Source organism: Antedon mediterranea, chromosome 3 (genome assembly GCF_964355755.1).
Source record: "Antedon mediterranea chromosome 3, ecAntMedi1.1, whole genome shotgun sequence".
Taxonomy (NCBI): Eukaryota; Metazoa; Echinodermata; class Crinoidea; order Comatulida; family Antedonidae; genus Antedon; species Antedon mediterranea.
The window spans coordinates 19,084,834-19,106,670 of record NC_092672.1 but is presented as its reverse complement, the minus strand read 5'-3'; the positions used below and the strand labels follow the sequence as shown (position 1 = coordinate 19,106,670).

The window sequence follows — 21,837 nt, the reverse complement described above, 5'->3', positions numbered from 1 at the left end:
CAGAATTACAAACCAAATTACATTTACTGTATATAGTAAACGTGTCGTGTGATAGAATCAATGATGTGAAGGGCTATATGTTACTGTATACAGTAAACGTGTCGTGTGATAGAATCAATGATGTGAAGGGCTATATGTTACTGTATATAGTAAACGTGTCGTGTGATAGAATCAATGATGTGAAGGGCTATATGTTACTGTATATAGTAAACGTGTCGTGTAATAGAATCAATGATGTGAAGGGCTATGTTACTGTATATAGTAAACGTGTCGTGTGATAGAATCAATGATGTGAAGGGCTATATGTTACTGTATATAGTAAACGTGTCGTGTAATAGAATCAATGATGTGAAGAGCTATGTTACTGTATATAGTAAACGTGTCGTGTGATAGAATCAATGATGTGAAGGGCTATATGTTACTGTATATAGTAAACGTGTTGTGTGATAGAATCAATGATGTGAAGGGCTATATGTTACTGTATATAGTAAACGTGTCATGTGATAGAATCAATGATGTGAAGGGCTATATGTTACTGTATATAGTAAACGTGTCGTGTGATAGAATCAATGATGTGAAGGGCTATATGTTACTGTATATAGTAAACGTGTCATGTGATAGAATCAATGATGTGAAGGGCTATATGTTACTGTATATAGTAAACGTGTCGTGTGATAGAATCAATGATGTGAAGGGCTATATGTTACTGTAATAGTAAACGTGTCGTGTGATAGAATCAATGATGTGAAGGGCTATATGTTACTGTATATAGTAAACGTGTCGTGTGATAGAATCAATGATGTGAAGGGCTATATGTTACTGTATATAGTAAACGTGTCGTGTGATAGAATCAATGATGTGAAGGGCTATGTTACTGTATATAGTAAACGTGTTGTGTGATAGAATCAATGATGTGAAGGGCTATGTTACTGTATATAGTAAACGTGTTGTGTGATAGAATCAATGATGTGAAGGGCTATATGTTACTGTATATAGTAAACGTGTCGTGTGATAGAATCAATGATGTGAAGGGCTATATGTTACTGTATATAGTAAACGTGTTGTGTGATAGAATCAATGATGTGAAGGGCTATATGTTACTGTATATAGTAAACGTGTCGTGTAATAGAATCAATGATGTGAAGGGCTATATGTTACTGTATATAGTAAACGTGTCGTGTAATAGAATCAATGATGTGAAGGGCTATATGTTACTGTACTGTATATAGTAAACGTGTCGTGTGATAGAATCAATGATGTGAAGGGCTATATGTTACTGTATATAGTAAACGTGTCATGTGATAGAATCAATGATGTGAAGGGCTATATGTTACTGTATATAGTAAACGTGTCGTGTAATAGAATCAATGATGTGAAGGGCTATATGTTACTGTATATAGTAAACGTGTCGTGTGATAGAATCAATGATGTGAAGGGCTATACTGTATGTTACTGTATATAGTAAACGTGTCGTGTAATAGAATCAATGATGTGAAGGGCTATATGTTACTGTATATAGTAAACGTGTTGTGTGATAGAATCAATGATGTGAAGGGCTATATGTTACTGTATATAGTAAACGTGTCGTGTAATAGAATCAATGATGTGAAGGGCTATATGTTACTGTATATAGTAAACGTGTTGTGTGATAGAATCAATGATGTGAAGGGCTATATGTTACTGTATATAGTAAACGTGTCGTGTAATAGAATCAATGATGTGAAGGGCTATATGTTACTGTATATAGTAAACGTGTCCTGTGATAGAATCAATGATGTGAAGGGCTATATGTTACTGTATACAGTAAACGTGTTGTGTGATAGAATCAATGATGTGAAGGGCTATATGTTACTGTATATAGTAAACGTGTCGTGTGATAGAATCAATGATGTGAAGGGCTATATGTTACTGTATATAGTAAACGTGTCGTGTGATAGAATCAATGATGTGAAGGGCTATATGTTACTGTATATAGTAAACGTGTCGTGTAATAGAATCAATGATGTGAAGGGCTATATGTTACTGTATATAGTAAACGTGTCGTGTGATAGAATCAATGATGTAAAGGGCTATATGTTACTGTATATAGTAAACGTGTCGTGTAATAGAATCAATGATGTGAAGGGCTATATGTTACTGTATATAGTAAACGTGTTGTGTGATAGAATCAATGATGTGAAGGGCTATATGTTACTGTATACAGTAAACGTGTCGTGTGATAGAATCAATGATGTAAAGGGCTATATGTTACTGTATATAGTAAACGTGTCGTGTAATAGAATCAATGATGTGAAGGGCTATATGTTACTGTATATAGTAAACGTGTTGTGTGATAGAATCAATGATGTGAAGGGCTATATGTTACTGTATACAGTAAACGTGTCGTGTGATAGAATCAATGATGTAAAGGGCTATATGTTACTGTATATAGTAAACGTGTCGTGTAATAGAATCAATGATGTGAAGGGCTATATGTTACTGTATATAGTAAACGTGTTGTGTGATAGAATCAATGATGTGAAGGGCTATATGTTACTGTATACAGTAAACGTGTCGTGTGATAGAATCAATGATGTGAAGGGCTATATGTTACTGTATATAGTAAACGTGTTGTGTGATAGAATCAATGATGTGAAGGGCTATATGTTACTGTATATAGTAAACGTGTCGTGTGATAGAATCAATGATGTGAAGGGCTATATGTTACTGTATATAGTAAACGTGTCGTGTGATAGAATCAATGATGTGAAGGGCTATATGTTACTGTATATAGTAAACGTGTTGTGTGATAGAATCAATGATGTGAAGGGCTATATGTTACTGTAATAGTAAACGTGTCGTGTGATAGAATCAATGATGTGAAGGGCTATATGTTACTGTATATAGTAAACGTGTCGTGTGATAGAATCAATGATGTGAAGGGCTATATGTTACTGTATATAGTAAACGTGTTGTGTGATAGAATCAATGATGTGAAGGGCTATATGTTACTGTATATGGGTCACTCCATCAGGTTGGGATACAGTGTGTTACATGAAAGTGAAAATTTCAAGATGCTAATAAAGACAATCTTTGACACTTTTTTCATGGTACAACTATCCAAGTTTTATTTTCAACAAAAATTTTAGTCAAAAAATCACAAGTATTTAGTCGGTACTTGATATTATGACTTAACATTCTGAAAAAATATGGACGTAACATTGACGCCAAATTTGAATTTCCAATATTCTTTAATTAATAAAAATTCAAATTTCATCAGTTCAAATTTACTTTAAAAGAATCATTTTACAATAACTTCTTCCAATAATTAACTTTTTAACAACATTTCTATGGGTATAATGAAAAATGGAGGTATATACAACATAATCATTCTTGTCATTTTCAATAAAGTGCAGAGTTTTATTTTGAAGTTTCCTAAAGTTACACACACATTGAAAATATAACTATTATTGAGTAACATTTCCCTCATTTACAACAGTATATCATTGATTGAAACTTTTTGTAAGCTCCAAAGTGCCTATTTTTTTACGCTTATTGATTTAAATGAATTATTGCGGACGTAACATAATGTAACATTGACACCGTGTCAATGTTACATAATCATCAACATAGAAAATGAACCCAACTGTAAGTATAAACTACAAATATGTAATTAATAAATTAGTCCTATGGACATTTGTAAGTTATATAATAAAAAAATGTATTTCTAATTCAACTTCTTGAGATGAATTAATAAATATTTTATGCAAAGATTACCTTTTGTTCAGATCATTCCATGAAAAAAATGCAGTGTTTATCATTTGATGGTTTCTACAAGTTACATATTGAAATATAACTATTATTGAGATGCAGTTCCTGTATTTACAACAGTATATCAATTATTGAAGCTTTTGGTAAGCTCCAAAGTGCCTATATTTGGACACTCGTTGATCTAAATGAATAAGTGTGGACGTAACATTGACACCATGTTTATGTTACATAATCAACAGTAAGTATAAACTACAAATATGTAATTATTAAATTAGTCCTATGAACATTTTCAAGTTCTATATGCTAAAAATGTATTTTATGTATTTTGTATTTTATATATTTTTTTTGTATTTTATATTTTTTGTTGTATTTTATGATTTAACTGAAATAATGTTTGTGGACGTAACATTGACACCATGTTTATGTTACGTCAGCATTATTTAACATCAACATGGCAAAAGCCATTAAAAAATCAGCAGCTGGAAGACACTCACTCCTATTTTCTGTTTGCTTTCAGGTAGTTGTTCACTCTAGATGTGATGGAACTGACATTTGCTGAATCAAAGCCAAGGAAACGACTTGTAACTGGCATAGGTGGAGAAGGAATCTTAGCAAATATACGGCTCTGTGCAATCCAATCTTTCTCCACTCCACAGGCCATATAAATTTGTTTTCCCCCTTCTTTTCCAGGAAGCTGATGCAGCACATATCACCAACTTCAAGTACCTGTCCTGGCCACCAATCATCATTATATATCACAGCAACATAGTCACCAACTGGAAGATTAAATAAAACAAATTTAAATAAACACCCGTATACGGTATGGAATCTGTTCAAAGAGGGTGTATTAAACAAAAAGTCTACAAATGATGTCCAAGTGAACAGATGATGATGATGCTATAAATTGTACCTGACAAAGTACATATTGTGGTTTCATTTAATACTAATAGTACTGTACACTACATGGACTTTCCAGAGAAAAAGCAGCTGTATTTCATAAATTGCACAAATGAGCAACATACCTACTACACCAGAAGATATACAGACTGAGTCCTTGTTTATTTCTCTGTTCTCATCTGTGCTGTCTGTTCCATCATCATCTTGTACACTGTATGTCTCATTGTCATGTACACTGTCTTGTTCATCTTCATCTGTATACATATAAGTAAACCAGTTAATAAATTGCATTTTGTGGAAACCACCTTTACAATAAATGTACTGTACAGTGATTTAATTTCGTAAGATCATGGCTAGGTGAATAATTAATATTAAATTATATTGGAATACCTGAACTTGTTGCTTCTTTTGTTTTACTATGTTCCTTGGGTCCCACAGCAGCTTTAATTTCTGTCTGTAAGACTTCAATAAAGGTTGACCAAAACCGGGTGTTGCTGACAATTCACATGTTTTAGGGTCTTAAGGCACTACAGGTACTACTGTTTTGCTTGACTTAAGTCAAATCCGTAGCCTCAGCGGTGGTGGCATTACTGTAAAAGAAAAAATTAAATTTAAAAAAAAAAAAAAAAAAATGGGGGCGGGTGGGGGGGGGGGGTGTTTCGGGGCGTTGGCCGGGGGAGGGGTTATTGTGCGTGTGGGTGGTATTTGCTGTAAAGTATTGACAATGCGATAATGCGTTTTTAGATTTTTTTAAAGCTTGGCCAATCTATCAAACTTGGTAGGCAAGATCGTCCTTAAATGGGTCCAAACGTCCATGCCAAGATCGCCAGGTTGGTCCGTTGTGGCCCGAACGGTAAACTACCACAAGATAACAGTGGAAGACTAGGGCCTAGAGATCTAGGCTATACTGAGCTTTCTCACTATGTATTCATTCTTACACGCATTATGAACTTATGAAAATACACGTAAACCGAAAAACAACACCTAAATATTACCTCCTGAACATTACAGGATGATATTTTAAACGTTAGCACTAAAAATCTAAGCACTGAAACGTGGTAGTTCGATGTAACATTGACGCCGTATACATACGTCAAGGGCTCCCACTTGACCGTCTCTGTGCCTGTCAAATTATGTGACATTTCTAATGTCGTATCTTACTATGTAAAGTAATAACATACCTCGTAAAAATTACAAATAAAAAGAGAAATATACTTACACACTGTTGACGTTGGCCACAATTATCAGGAATTCGACGTAACCTAACCACTTCGACGTAACATGGAGTCGTTAACTCCTGACAACAGTATCGAGAAACTCCGCGAAAGCAGCGAGAAAACTTTTTTATTATTATTCTTAGAACTTCCCTGGGTATCACCACAGGACTATTCCACTTCACACAGTAGGGTATTTAACTATGTATTTTGTGGATAAGTACTTCGACGTAACAGAAATGTCGGTTAACACCATCGTTATATGCTGTTTTTCTTTTGATCGATTTTGAATTTTTTTCAAATATTGTATATTTCTGTTTGTATTATTTTGATAACAGACACATATTAAAATGTGTCAAGCATGATATAATTATGAGTCTATTGTAAGAATGACCATTATAACACCCCTTTATCGACGTAACATACTGTGACCCAAATTGACACCAATGTTACGTCGAAGAGGGGTTTTTTGGTAACCACAGTCTGTCAGTTTAAAGTTTTGAGACGTGAAAATTTGCTTTTGTATGATAAATTTGGGATATTTTAACATTATAAAATGAACAAAATAAATCAACATGGCGATGTATTCGTACATAAAAACATATTTATATATCCATCTTCTTTATTGTAACACAATTTTGTGTTAAAAACGTCTTAAACACCATAACTTATTCATAAAAAAATATCACAAAATTGTATCCGATTTGATCGTGTTTGGTCTCATTTTGTAGCTTATTAATAGGTCAATCTGATTGTGCTGTATGTTGAACAGGAACATTTTCATAATCATACAATAATGATTTAAATGAGCTGCATTAGTATAATTACCCTGTATCCCAACCTGATGGAATGACCCATATAGTAAACGTGTTGTGTGATAGAATCAATGATGTGAAGGGCTATATGTTACTGTAATAGTAAACGTGTCGTGTGATAGAATCAATGATGTGAAGGGCTATATGTTACTGTATATAGTAAACGTGTCGTGTAATAGAATCAATGATGTGAAGGGCTATATGTTACTGTATATAGTAAACGTGTCGTGTGATAGAATCAATGATGTGAAGGGCATAATGTTCGCCGTATTTACACTACACTAGATAGCTAGCTATTTCATCTATGCTAGACCTATGTGTATTCTATATATATTTGGATTTCAAATTGTGCATGGAGGTTTACTCATCTACTGAAAGTTGAAACAACAATTGTAGTTAGTTAGTCATTGCACACACTCCCACATGCGGACATAACTCATTTTACTGCCAAATGATTTACTGCACCAAATGTGAACCTTTGATAGCCTACAGTTTCTAGTACAATGCCTTCTGTGTGAGTTTGATTCTCCAGCACAGATAAATGAGTAATTCATTAATCGTAATTATTGTTACAAGACTCAGTACATGTTCTAGAATTGTTTACTAATTTCTATTTAGTTAAGTTTATCAGTTCTTGTTTAAATCAAGACTCACTTTTAACCTCTACAAAACAATCATCCTAACTTTGCCTTAAATCATTAATTTTTCTTCATATCAAGTAATAAAGCATACCAACCAGAATACTGTTGGGAATTGTTATGCATAAGTAGGTAGTAAAACATTTCTAATACAGAACTTATATATTCTTCTAATAAATATTTTAGCCTTTTAAGCAAAAACAGGATTCTGAGGAGGATCATTCCATATGTTTGAAGCAAGATTTAATCTTTTCTCCAAAAATCAGCAATTATATGAAAACATACCATTACCACCAACTAAAGAAGCCCTGAACAACATGTTAAACATTATTTACTCTTTCCTGGTTCAACGGTCTGCCTACAGTATCATCAAGCTGGTTTTGTTTGGCCCTAATCAATTGCCTAAACACTTATGTTATTTAAACAATAAATGGGTCATACATTGTTCTGATTATTCAATCATACAGTAGCTCCACCTTGCCCCCACACATTTTTGAGGGATGGTCCCCTTATTTTCAATGCAAAACACCATGTTTTATACAGTATATTTGCTGTAATATTGATTACGAGTCCAATTTCTAGCAATATGGAGGCGTAGTTTTCTCAAATTATTAAAAACAAATATTATTATTATGTGAATTTATCACATAATAATAATGATGACCTCGATTATACAAAAAAAATTTTTTAAATTTCTTTTGTATAGGAACCATTAATTCTATAGATAATGCAGAGTTCAACATTGTAGTAGTGTAATTCTTATCTTTGCACATAACTTTGTAGGCTACATTATAGGCTACAGTTTGTGTAATAAAAGGGAACCCCAGTCTACTTGACAAAGAGCTAATTTTAATCCCCTGAAAAACATTATACTGGTATCATAAAATGATTACATTTTTCAGGTCTATATTCCAAAAGTTTGTCTAAGAAGAAACAATCCTTAAACACAATAACACCATTTCATCCTTACGTAGTCTTATATCATTCCTTCTGAAGGAAGTTCGGTACAGAGATTTTTTGTGACTAAAAGAGATTTTTTACCCAACCATGGTGAGGCTGAGGTAGTAATGTCTCTTGCACCAACCATGGTGAGGCTGAGGTAGTAATGTCTCTTGCACCAACCATGGTGAGGCTGAGGTAGTAATGTCTCTTGCACCAACCATGGTGAGGCTGAGGTAGTAATGTCTCTTGCACCAACCATGGTGAGGCTGAGGTAGTAATGTCTCTTGCACCAACCATGGTGAGGCTGAGGTAGTAATGTCTCTTGCACCAACCATGGTGAGGCTGAGGTAGTAATGTCTCTTGCACCAACCATGGTGAGGCTGAGGTAGTAATGTCTCTTGCACCAACCATGGTGAGGCTGAGGTAGTAATGTCTCTTGCACCAACCATGGTGAGGCTGAGGTAGTAATGTCTCTTGCACCAACCATGGTGAGGCTGAGGTAGTAATGTCTCTTGCACCAACCATGGTGAGGCTGAGGTAGTAATGTCTCTTGCACCAACCATGGTGAGGCTGAGGTAGTAATGTCTCTTGCACCAACCATGGTGAGGCTGAGGTAGTAATGTCTCTTGCACCAACCATGGTGAGGCTGAGGTAGTAATGTCTCTTGCACCAACCATGGTGAGGCTGAGGTAGTAATGTCTCTTGCACCAACCATGGTGAGGCTGAGGTAGTAATGTCTCTTGCACCAACCATGGTGAGGCTGAGGTAGTAATGTCTCTTGCACCTACCATGGTGAGGCTGAGGTAGTAATGTCTCTTCTAACCATGGTGAGGCTGAGGTAGTAATGTCTCTTGCACCAACCATGGTGAGGCTGAGGTAGTAATGTCTCTTGCACCAACCATGGTGAGGCTGAGGTAGTAATGTCTCTTGCACCAACCATGGTGAGGCTGAGGTAGTAATGTCTCTTGCACCAACCATGGTGAGGCTGAGGTAGTAATGTCTCTTGCACCAACCATGGTGAGGCTGAGGTAGTAATGTCTCTTGCACCAACCATGGTGAGGCTGAGGTAGTAATGTCTCTTGCACCAACCATGGTGAGGCTGAGGTAGTAATGTCTCTTGCACCAACCATGGTGAGGCTGAGGTAGTAATGTCTCTTGCACCAACCATGGTGAGGCTGAGGTAGTAATGTCTCTTGCACCAACCATGGTGAGGCTGAGGTAGTAATGTCTCTTGCACCAACCATGGTGAGGCTGAGGTAGTAATGTCTCTTGCACCAACCATGGTGAGGCTGAGGTAGTAATGTCTCTTGCACCAACCATGGTGAGGCTGAGGTAGTAATGTCTCTTGCACCTACCATGGTGAGGCTGAGGTAGTAATGTCTCTTCTAACCATGGTGAGGCTGAGGTAGTAATGTCTCTTGCACCAACCATGGTGAGGCTGAGGTAGTAATGTCTCTTGCACCAACCATGGTGAGGCTGAGGTAGTAATGTCTCTTCCACCAAGTCCATCAATCCCAAAACACAGAAACCAAGTACTAGTAATTCCAAAGTAACTGAAGTAATAATATTTGGAATAATAATAAATTTCCATTTAATTTCCAAATAAATAATTTCCATTTATATTACTATGGACAATAAAATAGTATCAGTATATTATATTCTTCAGATCAGGTCATAATGCCATAATTATTTTCTGTGGGCAATATTCCAACGTATGATGTGCATGTGGCGTTTGTCGTGCGGAACTAACAAGTTCATATCTTCTTGTCAATTTTTGTAATATTTTCTTAATACAATGACCATCATCATCACCTTTAAACCTCAGCATTCAACTGATACATGTATTTTTGTTGTAAAACAAATTATTAATTGATACAACCGTTATGGTGGGTATCCCAGTATATGCTTGTTCCCTTGACTTAAGCAAAGCCTTTAACAGAGCTAATAACTGGACGTTCTTCTCATCAGATGGGGTGACTATCTGATAGTTTCCCTGCAGTTACTCTCTCAGTATTTTCCTTGGTAAGATGATCTTGTTCTGTTAGCTCTCTCTGCTTCAGCACTTCAAGGGCTGGTTGACATGTGTGTGGGCTTTGTGTCGAACAACAATGTTATTTTAAATATAATAAAAAAAAAGTCCAACTGTATGCTGTTTTGCCCTTCTACTCCTAGATGAATAAGCCTCCCAAAACAGTATTGGATGACAAGGTGTTGCATACTTCAGTCACATATTAACTTCAAATTTAAGAAGTTGAGTGAGTGGCCGAGCGGTTAAGACAGTGGAACCGTAATTACGTAGCCATAACATCGGCATGGGTTCGAGGCTCACTCACTCCATGGTTCTGGTGGTAGAACGAGTCTTCTCGGATAAGGACTATAAACCGTAGGTCCAGTGTACACATCTAGCTCGTGTGCACTTTAAAGAACCTAGTACATCTTTCGAGACGAGTAGGGGGTTACCCCGGTGTGTTAGTACATCACAGCCACTGATCACCAACTGGGCCCTCTGGGAGACCAGTCTTTGACTGAAGAGGTTACCCAGTATAAATATATATTTCAATCAATTCAATCAAACACTATATATGAGGATGGAGAATGGTTTCTCCGAAAATATTACAAACAAATTTGCAATTATAGTGAGTGTTCGTAGAACAGTGTATTAACCTTTATTTTAATTGACACTATATATCTTATGTATTAGAGGAAATATCTTATGTAGACAATTTTCAAATTGTGCAATCCAGTTTTGAACAACGTTTTAACATCCAATCGATTGAGTTTCTATGTATCCAAGTTAACTTCAAGTAATTTGTTTCCAATTACAGCAAATGAAAGTATTTTTTTAATCATATTGCTATTTAATTTTAGAATTTAACCGATTCAAATTCATCAAATTACTGCAATATATTTAACATTAAGTGATCAGCTAATCTTTATTTTACAACAATATGTCTTAAAACTGTTAAGTATATCATGTAATTTTATTTAAGATCTGCGTATCTCTAAATTAAGCAATTAATTTAGGTCCAATTGCAAATAAATTAAGTTCCATTGTCAATGAAGTAGAGTTTGTCATTTATTTATTATTATGCAATTAAGCCTCGAGCCCCAGTTAGCGCTCATAGCCGTTACTCCACTGTCCCCAAGTAATTTGATGAAGAGTACGTATATTTGTTTTAAATTTAACAACATTGAAAGATCTCATCAATACTGCAAGCAATGTATTTGACTTGTGATCAATAATTTCTATAAATTAAATATTCTTATCAATAACATTAAGATGCTGTTTAGTCAAAAGTTTTGCATTATGTACAGTATGTTTAAATCTACTTTGGTCATTTGGTTCCAATTGAAAATGAATGCCCTTGTCATTGAATATGCATTGCAGATACACTTTTTTATTGTGCTGTGCTAGTTCACACAGTCACTGTCATGAACAGAGTAGTGAGTGTTGGCTGCACTGACAAGATGTGACCCTAATGAGAGAAGTCCATTCATTATTTAAGGCAGATTTTAGCATGAAATGGGTGCTATAAATATGGGGTATTATTATTATTTGTTAATAGTAATTTTGACTTGTATTTGTGAGTTTAAAGTAGCTATACAGTAGTATTTTCAAGTATTGTAATTTCAAGTTTTAAGCATTACAGTACATTTTGGAATTAACTTCATCCATTTGAAAATTAATGAAGGCCCATTGTCAATGAAAGTATATATTTTTTTTAATTACATTTCTCAATTCTTTAACCAATATAAATGTTCACATCAATACTGTTTTTAAATTAAGTGATCGATGGTAATCTTTAATTTACTGATATATGATCAACCGTATTTAGATCTATCTCCAAATTAGCCAAGTTATTTGGTTCCAATTGTAAAATAAAATAGGTTCAGTTTCATTGTCAATAAAAGTATATTTTCTCATTAAAACTACAATGCAGTTGATGCAAGTTGATCATTTACAAATTACCGCCTCTCAAACACACACAACAAAACATTACAGGTTAACTTGTATTTGTTTCGCAACAGTTGGCTCATCATGGATTTCTTTTTATTAAGCAAAGGCATTTGCTTAATATTATGCCTTACACCAATAGTACACTCTGCCCAGTATAGTATTGTTTCGAACCATGCTCTTTTGGGCTGGAAGTATGAATTACAAAATATCAACCGCGTTCAGTGTTTATTGGAGTGTTCAAGAAAAATCTACTGTTTGTCGGTCAACTACAGAGAAGACAATTTAACTTGTCAAATCAACACACTACAAAAAGATGAAAACAAGGTTGACAATTTCAAACAAGTTGATGTATATAGATACTTTGAAAAGGTAAGATTATAGATCAACAAGTAACATAGTAGTTAGAATGTCATGTCAAACATGTTTTTCTGTTTTGTGTGTGTATATAGGCATCAAGGACAATTTCATGTTCAACTTATTGTGGTAATGACAATAAAGATTTATCTTATCTTTATCTGTTTGCTTTGTGCATAAATATTATGCATTATTTTGCCAACATCATTTGAATAAATGTGTTGTGTACCATTTTAGGATAAAATTTCAAAACTTATTAAATAAAATATTAGGAACATTTCTAACTGTTTTTTTTTTTCTTTTTATGAATTAAAACAAAATAATGTTTTAAATGCATGCTTAATGTATTAGTTTTGTTTTTATTTCAGGTCTTGAATCAAGATTTTAAGAAACGTAAGTAATAATAATAAAATGATTTATTTTTTAGAGTTCAGTCCCATAGTTTCTGTTTCTAATACTACTATTACTATAACATTACTGGTATATTGTTTGTTGAAACTTATTCCTTGTCATATTTCAGATTATGTGTATCACAATTCAAATAACTTGGTTACACTTGAAGATGCCTATGAGGTATGTAAACAAAATTTGGGTACTCTAGCATCCTACCAACATCTTGAAATATTTCAAGCTCAATTGGACAACTGTACTGAAGGCTGGCTTATAAGTGGTGAGATTGCATTCACAGAATTGACCGGTGACAAATGCACATTGAAAATACCAAATCTACATGCTAACGTCTTTCCCTGTAAGTCGTATCTCAGCGGATACTATTGTTACAAGGAGTACAATCACTCTTTGAATATTGCTGATAACATTTCACCTGACCAGCGAATAATTCGAGTGACCGTAAACGAATCAAAAAAACTGACCGCTAGTGAATCTGAGGAGTGTTGTACAAACCAATTTGGTGGTCGGCTGGCAACTCCTTTTGAAGTTTATGAAATTTGGAAAAAAGGTGTAGATGTTAACACATTTGCTTGGTTCTCTAGAGGTCTGGCAGGAAACGCTGTTTCTCATAATATTCCCTCTGAATACTGGCATTATAATACTGCTAATCAAATAATATTGGAAGACCCTGAACAAGAATATTTTGGCATGTGTTACATTCCTATTGAAGGCGAGATCCTTACAAATCCATACCCTTTTCCCGCTCATGGTGTTGTGTGTGTCAATAGCTTTTCTATTTGCAGTCTTGATTATTATGAGGCACAAAACAGATGCATTGGCCATGGAGGTAAATTAGCCACAAGAGCACAAGTTCAGGCTGCTTATGAATCTGGACTTGATGTTTGTCGATTAGGGTGGGTTGAAAGTGGAGAAGTGCTTTACCCTGTTACGGTTTCTAGACAAGAATGTGGTTCATTTGTAGGTATTAGTTCATATGGTGTCCGACCACTTAACGAAAGCTACTGTGGCTTTTGTTATTTCTAAACAAACACTGGATTCCAGAATAACTATACAATAAAAGTATATAGAAAGTTTACATATCTGCATGTGGCCTGAATGATTTCAAGACAGTACTGTGTGTTGTCAACTAATTCTATCAACCAGTCATCCATGAAGATCTGATGATGACTTCCATAACCAGACTGTAGTTGACAATAGATTGCTGTGGAAGATCTGATGATGACTTCCATAACCAGACTGTAGTTGACAATAGATTGCTGTGGAAGATCTGATGATGACTTCCATAACCAGACTGTAGTTGACAATAGATTGCTGTGGAAGATCTGATGATGACTTCCATAACCAGACTGTAGTTGACAATAGATTGCTGTGGAAGATCTGATGATGACTTCCATAACAGACTGTAGTTGACAATAGATTGCTGTGTAAGATCTATGATTTTCAAATAAAGACTTTCAAAAATACTGAACTTAATCTAATAGCCTATCGCTCGGAATAGAATACAATGTTTATAGCTTTAAATGTCTTTGTCTATAGGTTGTGAGAGGTTTGAATTGTTTTTTAATTTATTCAGGAATTATACATAATAAAAAATTGTGTATAAATGTACAGTATAGTAGTTATTATAACCAGGGCCGTAGCCAGGATCTGTCAAGGGGGGGTTCGGACATTAAATATTTGGGTCAAACCCCCCCCCTCCCCCAGCCTGATGCGAAGCGAATTTTGTTAAATGACACCCCTAGATGGCCGGAAAAGACACTCTCGTTCAGCATGCTATATAACCAATGAGCAAAAAGATCGTATTGTTTTCCTCCTCCTCAAACACGTCGATAATTTAAATGACGATAACTATTTGTTGCCGTATGTTAGATGCGCGTGCTCTGTGCGGAACCGCCGATTGTTTGATCATTTACTCCGTATTTTGTTTTGCGTTCAAGTTCAATGCGAACGTACATCTAGGAGCAGCCCCGAAAAAAGCACACTGGGTGAAGGCAAATGCTATTTGCTAGCTCTATCTATAATATTTATTTACAGCAATTTGTTGAGGAATATAAATATGTAAATAGGTGATATTGATACATTTTAATACGTATCGGCTGGTGGTCTAGAAAAAAATAATCGGATGCCATAATGTGAACTACAGTACTTGATACCATAGATATTATAGTGTAAAATATTAATATTCACTATAATCCTCTATGATACATTATACTTCATTAGTCACACATAAATACTGATGTACGTCGGAAGGCTATATACTTTATGCATGCTGCCTGACTGCCAGTGATCTAAACAATTATAGGTACGCAGTTGTTGTCTGGCGGTGTCCTTTGTACGAATCGTTCGTGCGCCAGCTCGCTATGAGACGCGTCAATATCATGTTACATGCAGGGACCAAACATTTATTTTTCAGGTTAAAATCGGCAATTCATTTGCAGCTTTTAGAAATTTACAGACACGTATCACTAGTTGACGCTCATACAGAGAAGAAGGAGGTTCACGAACAAGTTTACGAATTTTTCAATTTACAAACAACTTTTTGTACTGTGGGGCACGTATTTGGTGGATTTTTGGAGATGAGGGTAAGGTATTGGGCATGTCGGGGATGGGGGTTCGCAGTTGGTTAAGGGGGGTTCGCTGTAAGGGGGGGGGGGGTTCGGCCGAACCATAAAAACCCCCCCTGGCTACGGGCCTGATAACACACCTGAAGTTTTGCCATGCGACATTGTTGACTGATCGTGTTCGGAAATCAACTTATTGTGCTTTTTTAATGACCTAGCTTCCTGGCCTAGCATTAATCAATGATTTACAATGGATAAATTGAATAAAATAATATTGTTATGAAACAAATAATGAATGTTTCGTTTGTTGAAAAATTGACTTGGGAAATGTTCTCACCATCCAACTCATAAACATTCATTATTTGTAACAGTAGTTCAATGCAATTTCAAATTAAAATGTCATTGCAGAATAACTGAGGCAAATGTACATTAAAACTTTCACATATATAAAAGATGTAAGAATTAGCTAGAACAACAAATTTGAAGTCTAAAATACAAAAAAAAATACATCATCAATATCATGAATATACAAACAATATATCTGGCCATTACACCCTCAAAGGTGTAGTACTAATAGACTAGGAGATTAATCCACTCACAAATCAGTGTATATTTACAGTATAAGGGTAGCTTTGACCATGGAGAAATAAGTTAGTTTGTCCATGCTTCGACCTGTACAATACCTTGCTATATTTGTGTATTTAAAAAAAAGTTTATCTATTGTTATTACTTGGTTTAGCATCAGGAAGAATTTTAGATTTCTTTCTTCAAAAAATATCTTGTATTGTAAATGCACAGATTGTAAACAATTAATTAAGCATAACTTTGTTTGGATTAGAAATAAATTACAATAAACTGTTGAAGACGTCTTTTATTATTCTATAGAGTGATAAAACAAAAGAAATTATAAAGGTTTTTGTTCTTAGATAAAAAAATATTTTTTAAAACCCAACCAAATGACGTCATGATTAATAATTGCCACGATATTTTTGCTCTTATCAATCATGACGTCATATGACATATGGATGTGTGAAAATATCGTTTTCAAGGAAGCATATAGATTAGTATTCTCTAGTTATTGGATGCAAACTTGTTAGTTTTCTTTTGTTTTATATATGAAAAGTACATGCATATCTACAGTATTTATCGTCGACCATTATCGCCCTAGTGTAAATGTGCCTTTAGAGAATCAACGAACGCTATTTAGTTGTCTTGTTTTTTTTTCATAAGTGAAAAAACCCATCCCCACCATATATGACAATTAGACAGAATTGGCGGTCAGTCTGCAGAATGCAGTTTTGTGGGTTTTTGTTCTGGATTTGGTAGATTTTAGATTCACGGATTACTTTCCTAAACGCTTAACAAATCTCATTTTAATTGATCATTTGATGTTTGTATTTATTTCAGTTATCTGCAAGTTTTTAAATTATAAATAAAATGAAGAGTACAGTATGTATGTATAATGTTTTTTGACAGTCGCATTTCTTTTGATTCATTTGCCTGCATATCATCTTTGTATTGGATATATTTCTTTAAGTAATGAGCATTGGCTAGCCTGAGTTTTCAACAAATCCATACAATATAAATCATGATTATGTCCCTTAGACTTTGGAAATGATTCACTTTCTAGAAGGTTAGTGAGTTTTGAAGTTTACATAAAAAGTTGTATTTATTTGTTATATTATTTACTTAAGTTCCATATCATAAATCCATACACATGATGTATAGTATTCCAATAAAGTTTTATTTCATTCTGTAAAAATCTAAATATTTGGTTCTTAAATCAATTCATTGCTGATTTGTTTTATCTTTATACTGGGTGACCTCTTCAGTCAAAGACTGATCTCCCAGAGGGCCCAGTTGGTGATCAGTGGCTGTGATGTACTAATACACCGGGGTAACCCCCTACTCGTCTCGAAAGATGTACTAGGTTCTTTAAAGTGCACACGAGCAAGTTGTGTACACTGGACCTACGGTTTATAGTCCTTATCCGAGAAGACTCGTTCTACCACCAGAACCATAGAGTGAGTGAGCCTCGAACCCCTGCCGATGTTATGGCTACGTGATTACGGTTCCACTGTCTTATTTGGTAAAGCATGAATATAGGCAACTGAATGCATACATAACTACTTGAGTGTTTTGTTTCCAGATGTACTCAATTGTGCACTTGCAATTTTTAAAATGAACAAATTTATTTTCGACTAAATTATAGCATGTTTCAGACTCAAGTGATGGTTAAACTCCGCTCCTACCAACTTAGTGTTGTGGAATGTGTGGAAGGGGCTTCGTCCTTAGTAACCCAAAAATGTGTGCACTTCTTGCATGAAGGCATTGATTGATGATGCATTTATGGCTGGTGTCTGGAGTTTGTTCCAATTTAAAAAAACATGCTTTATGACTTAATGTAAATTTTCGAACATGTACCCTCATGTGTTTTCTTAGGTTGACTATGTGCGTCCAAGGAATGGTTACATTCCTTTGATGGATTTGTTTTCACTGAATCGCATCTATGCGAATTGTACCATTTCTGTATGAGATACATGACAATGTTTTGTTTTAAAATTCAGTTTTTTTAAAGTTTTTCTCTAGCATTTGATTATCTTACCATTGTAATTTTGTCTAGCCTACCTCTTGTATTCAGACTAACTAACATGAATATAGAGAGAAAAATAATAACAAATAAACAGTGACAGAGAGTGGAAATTGATCATATGGCAAAAAGATTCTTTTGGCTTTAATAACAGTGTAGCTAGTGTTTCTCGTCTCAATTGATGATTTTTTTGCTGTTGGATATAGTATGCTGATAAGTTTTACTTTGGAAAAGGTGTACTATACAAGTTTTACTAGACTTTCCCTTATAAGTCTCTAGTTGTTTTCTATTTTTTAGGCAGATAGAAATATGAAATGCCGTATGTGCCCAAATATTTATCTTTTTACCAATATTAGGTTGAATCACTGTCTATAATCTAATCATGCTTTAAATTTTTTTCCAGATTTGATTTTGTGATCACTGTATCTGCGATTGTTGGTGTTTTGACTAACATATTTGATACTGACCTTTATTATGTTGTGGTTCTACGACCTTTGAGGTTGCTAAGGTAATAATGACTATAATTATTCAAAATACAGACAATAGTCAATTTTTACTGTTTTGGTATCGTTGGATACCAACACAATTTATTTTATGTAGGCCTATTGTTAAAATATAAATAAAATTAAATAAACTAAAAATCATTCATGAACTAATAAACTGTAAGATAATGTCAAGATGAGAAAATGTTCTGCAGATAAATGATAAAAATACTGATAAGAATAATGGCAACATAAAAATTATATGGATAAAACATTCAGATTTTACTAGGCATTCTTTGTGATAAACATATTTTATCATACAAACCTTTAAACATGTTACATTTTTAAAGGTTATTCAAGGTAAAAAAGCGTTATCGAGATGTCTTGGCGACTGCGTATGTGTTGCTTCCCAGATTGTGGAGGTTTGTTCAATTTTAACAATTGTTTATTATTAATAAAAATATTGCACATGCCACTAAACATCAATAAGAGGCAATATGGATATCTTGTTAGGGTTCCTAAATTTGCTTTCAAATATTAATATATTTTTATATATCAATTGGACCATACATTCATAACAGCAGAAACATAGCCCTCTTTGGTAAGCTAATCATTTACCCAATATACTTCATCAATTGGACCATACATTCATAACAGCAGAAACATAGCCCTCTTTGGTAAGCTAATCATTTACCCAATATACTTCATCAATTGGACCATACATTCATAACAGCAGAAACATAGCCCTCTTTGGTAAGCTAATCATTTACCCAATATACTTCATCAATTGGACCATACATTCATAACAGCAGAAACATAGCCCTCTTTGGTAAGCTAATCATTTAACCAATATACTTCATCAATTGAACCATACATTCATAACTGCAGAAACATAGCCCTCTTTGGTAAGCTAATCATTTACCCAATATACTTCATCAATTGAACCATACATTCATAACAGCAGAAACATAGCCCTCTTTGGTAAGCTAATCATTTACCCAATATAATTCATCAATTGAACCATACATTCATAACAGCAGAAACATAGCCCTCTTTGGTAAGCTAATCATTTACCCAATATACTTCATCAATTGAACCATACATTCATAACAGCAGAAACATAGCCCTCTTTGGTAAGTAATCATTTACCCAATATACTTCATCAATTGGACCATACATTCTTAACAGCAGAAACATAGCCCTCTTCGGTAAGCTAATCATTTACCCAATATACTTCATTGGACCATACATTCATAACAGCAGAAACAGCTCTCTTTGGTAAGCTAATCATTTACCCAATATACTTCATCAATTGGACCATACATTCATAACAGCAGAAACATAGCCCTCTTTGGTAAGCTAACCATTTACCCAATATACTTCATCAATTGAACCATACATTCATAACAGCAGAAACATAGCCCTCTTTGGTAAGTAATCATTTACCCAATATACTTGGACCATACATTCATAACAGCAGAAACATAGCCCTCTTCGGTAAGCTAATCATTTACCCAATATACTTCATTGGACCATACATTCATAACAGCAGAAACAGCTCTCTTTGGTAAGCTAATCATTTACCCAATATACTTCATCAATTGGACCATACATTCATAACAGCAGAAACATAGCCCTCTTTGGTAAGCTAACCATTTACCCAATATACTTCATCAATTGAACCATACATTCATAACAGCAGAAACATAGCCCTCTTTGGTAAGTAATCATTTACCCAATATACTTGGACCATACATTCATAACAGCAGAAACATAGCCCTCTTCGGTAAGCTAATCATTTACCCAATATACTTCATTGGACCATACATTCATAACAGCAGAAACAGCTCTCTTTGGTAAGCTAATCATTTACCCAATATACTTCATCAATTGGACCATACATTCATAACAGCAGAAACATAGCCCTCTTTGGTAAGCTAACCATTTACCCAATATACTTCATCAATTGAACCATACATTCATAACAGCAGAAACATAGCCCTCTTTGGTAAGTAATCATTTACCCAATATACTTGGACCATACATTCATAACAGCAGAAACATAGCCCTCTTCGGTAAGCTAATCATTTACCCAATATACTTCATTGGACCATACATTCATAACAGCAGAAACAGCTCTCTTTGGTAAGCTAATCATTTACCCAATATACTTCATCAATTGGACCATACATTCATAACAGCAGAAACATAGCCCTCTTTGGTAAGCTAACCATTTACCCAATATACTTCATCAATTGAACCATACATTCATAACAGCAGAAACATAGCCCTCTTTGGTAAGTAATCATTTACCCAATATACTTGGACCATACATTCATAACAGCAGAAACATAGCCCTCTTCGGTAAGCTAATCATTTACCCAATATACTTCATTGGACCATACATTCATAACAGCAGAAACAGCTCTCTTTGGTAAGCTAATCATTTACCCAATATACTTCATCAATTGGACCATACATTCATAACAGCAGAAACATAGCCCTCTTTGGTAAGCTAACCATTTACCCTTAGAATTAAAACATTCTCTAATATCTAATTGATAAAGGACATTATTTTTCACTTATTCCGCCCTTTAACCTATATAAATCTAGAAGAAGAGTTTCCATTCATATGACCTTACAGTGCACCCATTAAATTCCTATTTTGACACTAACAAACCTCTTTTTAAATATTTTCCACAGCGTTTGTATTGTGTTAGTAATTATGTTTTACTTTTATGCTATTATTGGAATGGAACTTTTTCATGATCTTCCTCTTGAGAACTGTTGCCAGTAAGTATACAATTATTATTCTCTGTTATTTTATCGTTTTTCTCTAGACAAATGTTGTTTTGAAAAAGGAAACAGAAGTGATGTGCCTAAATATGGTATTGATATGCCCATATACAATAGTGAAATGACATCATCATGTAAATATATGGGCACACCACATTTTTTAATAAATGTATTTGTGTACCTACATGTACATTAAAATGTGAATCTGTCAAATTTCAATTTACTAACAACGATTGTATACAGCGGAAATATTGTTTTATTAACATACAAAAGTGCTATATCGATCCTTTCCATTTGATTAGTTGATTTTGTATCTTGTGCCATTCAATATTTGGTCTACTTAACAAGTGATTTTTAATGGTTCAATAAATGGTCCTATTGCACATTTTTGTATGAGTTTTGAGAAATGTGTGCAATTCATGCGAGAGT

The 21,837-nt window shown here is 34.4% G+C and overlaps 1 protein-coding gene and 1 long non-coding RNA gene across 2 annotated transcripts in view; one reads left to right on the top strand and one right to left on the bottom strand.

The window, feature by feature from the left end:
* The window catches only part of LOC140045009 (two pore channel protein 1-like), a 53,398-nt gene that overhangs the window by 23,545 nt on the left and 8,016 nt on the right, over positions 1-21,837 (top strand). Inside the window, exons 12-14 of the mRNA XM_072089741.1 lie at positions 18,534-18,638; positions 18,963-19,034; positions 21,316-21,405. Coding sequence (XP_071945842.1) covers positions 18,534-18,638; positions 18,963-19,034; positions 21,316-21,405 — 267 coding nt within the window. The remainder of the gene's footprint in view (positions 1-18,533; positions 18,639-18,962; positions 19,035-21,315; positions 21,406-21,837) is intronic.
* LOC140045010 (uncharacterized) lies at positions 3,289-6,716 on the bottom strand. Its single transcript, XR_011844518.1, has 4 exons — positions 5,867-6,716; positions 5,038-5,237; positions 4,773-4,901; positions 3,289-4,526 (listed from the first exon to the last, which is right to left on the bottom strand). It is a non-coding gene; the product is annotated as an uncharacterized lncRNA (long non-coding RNA).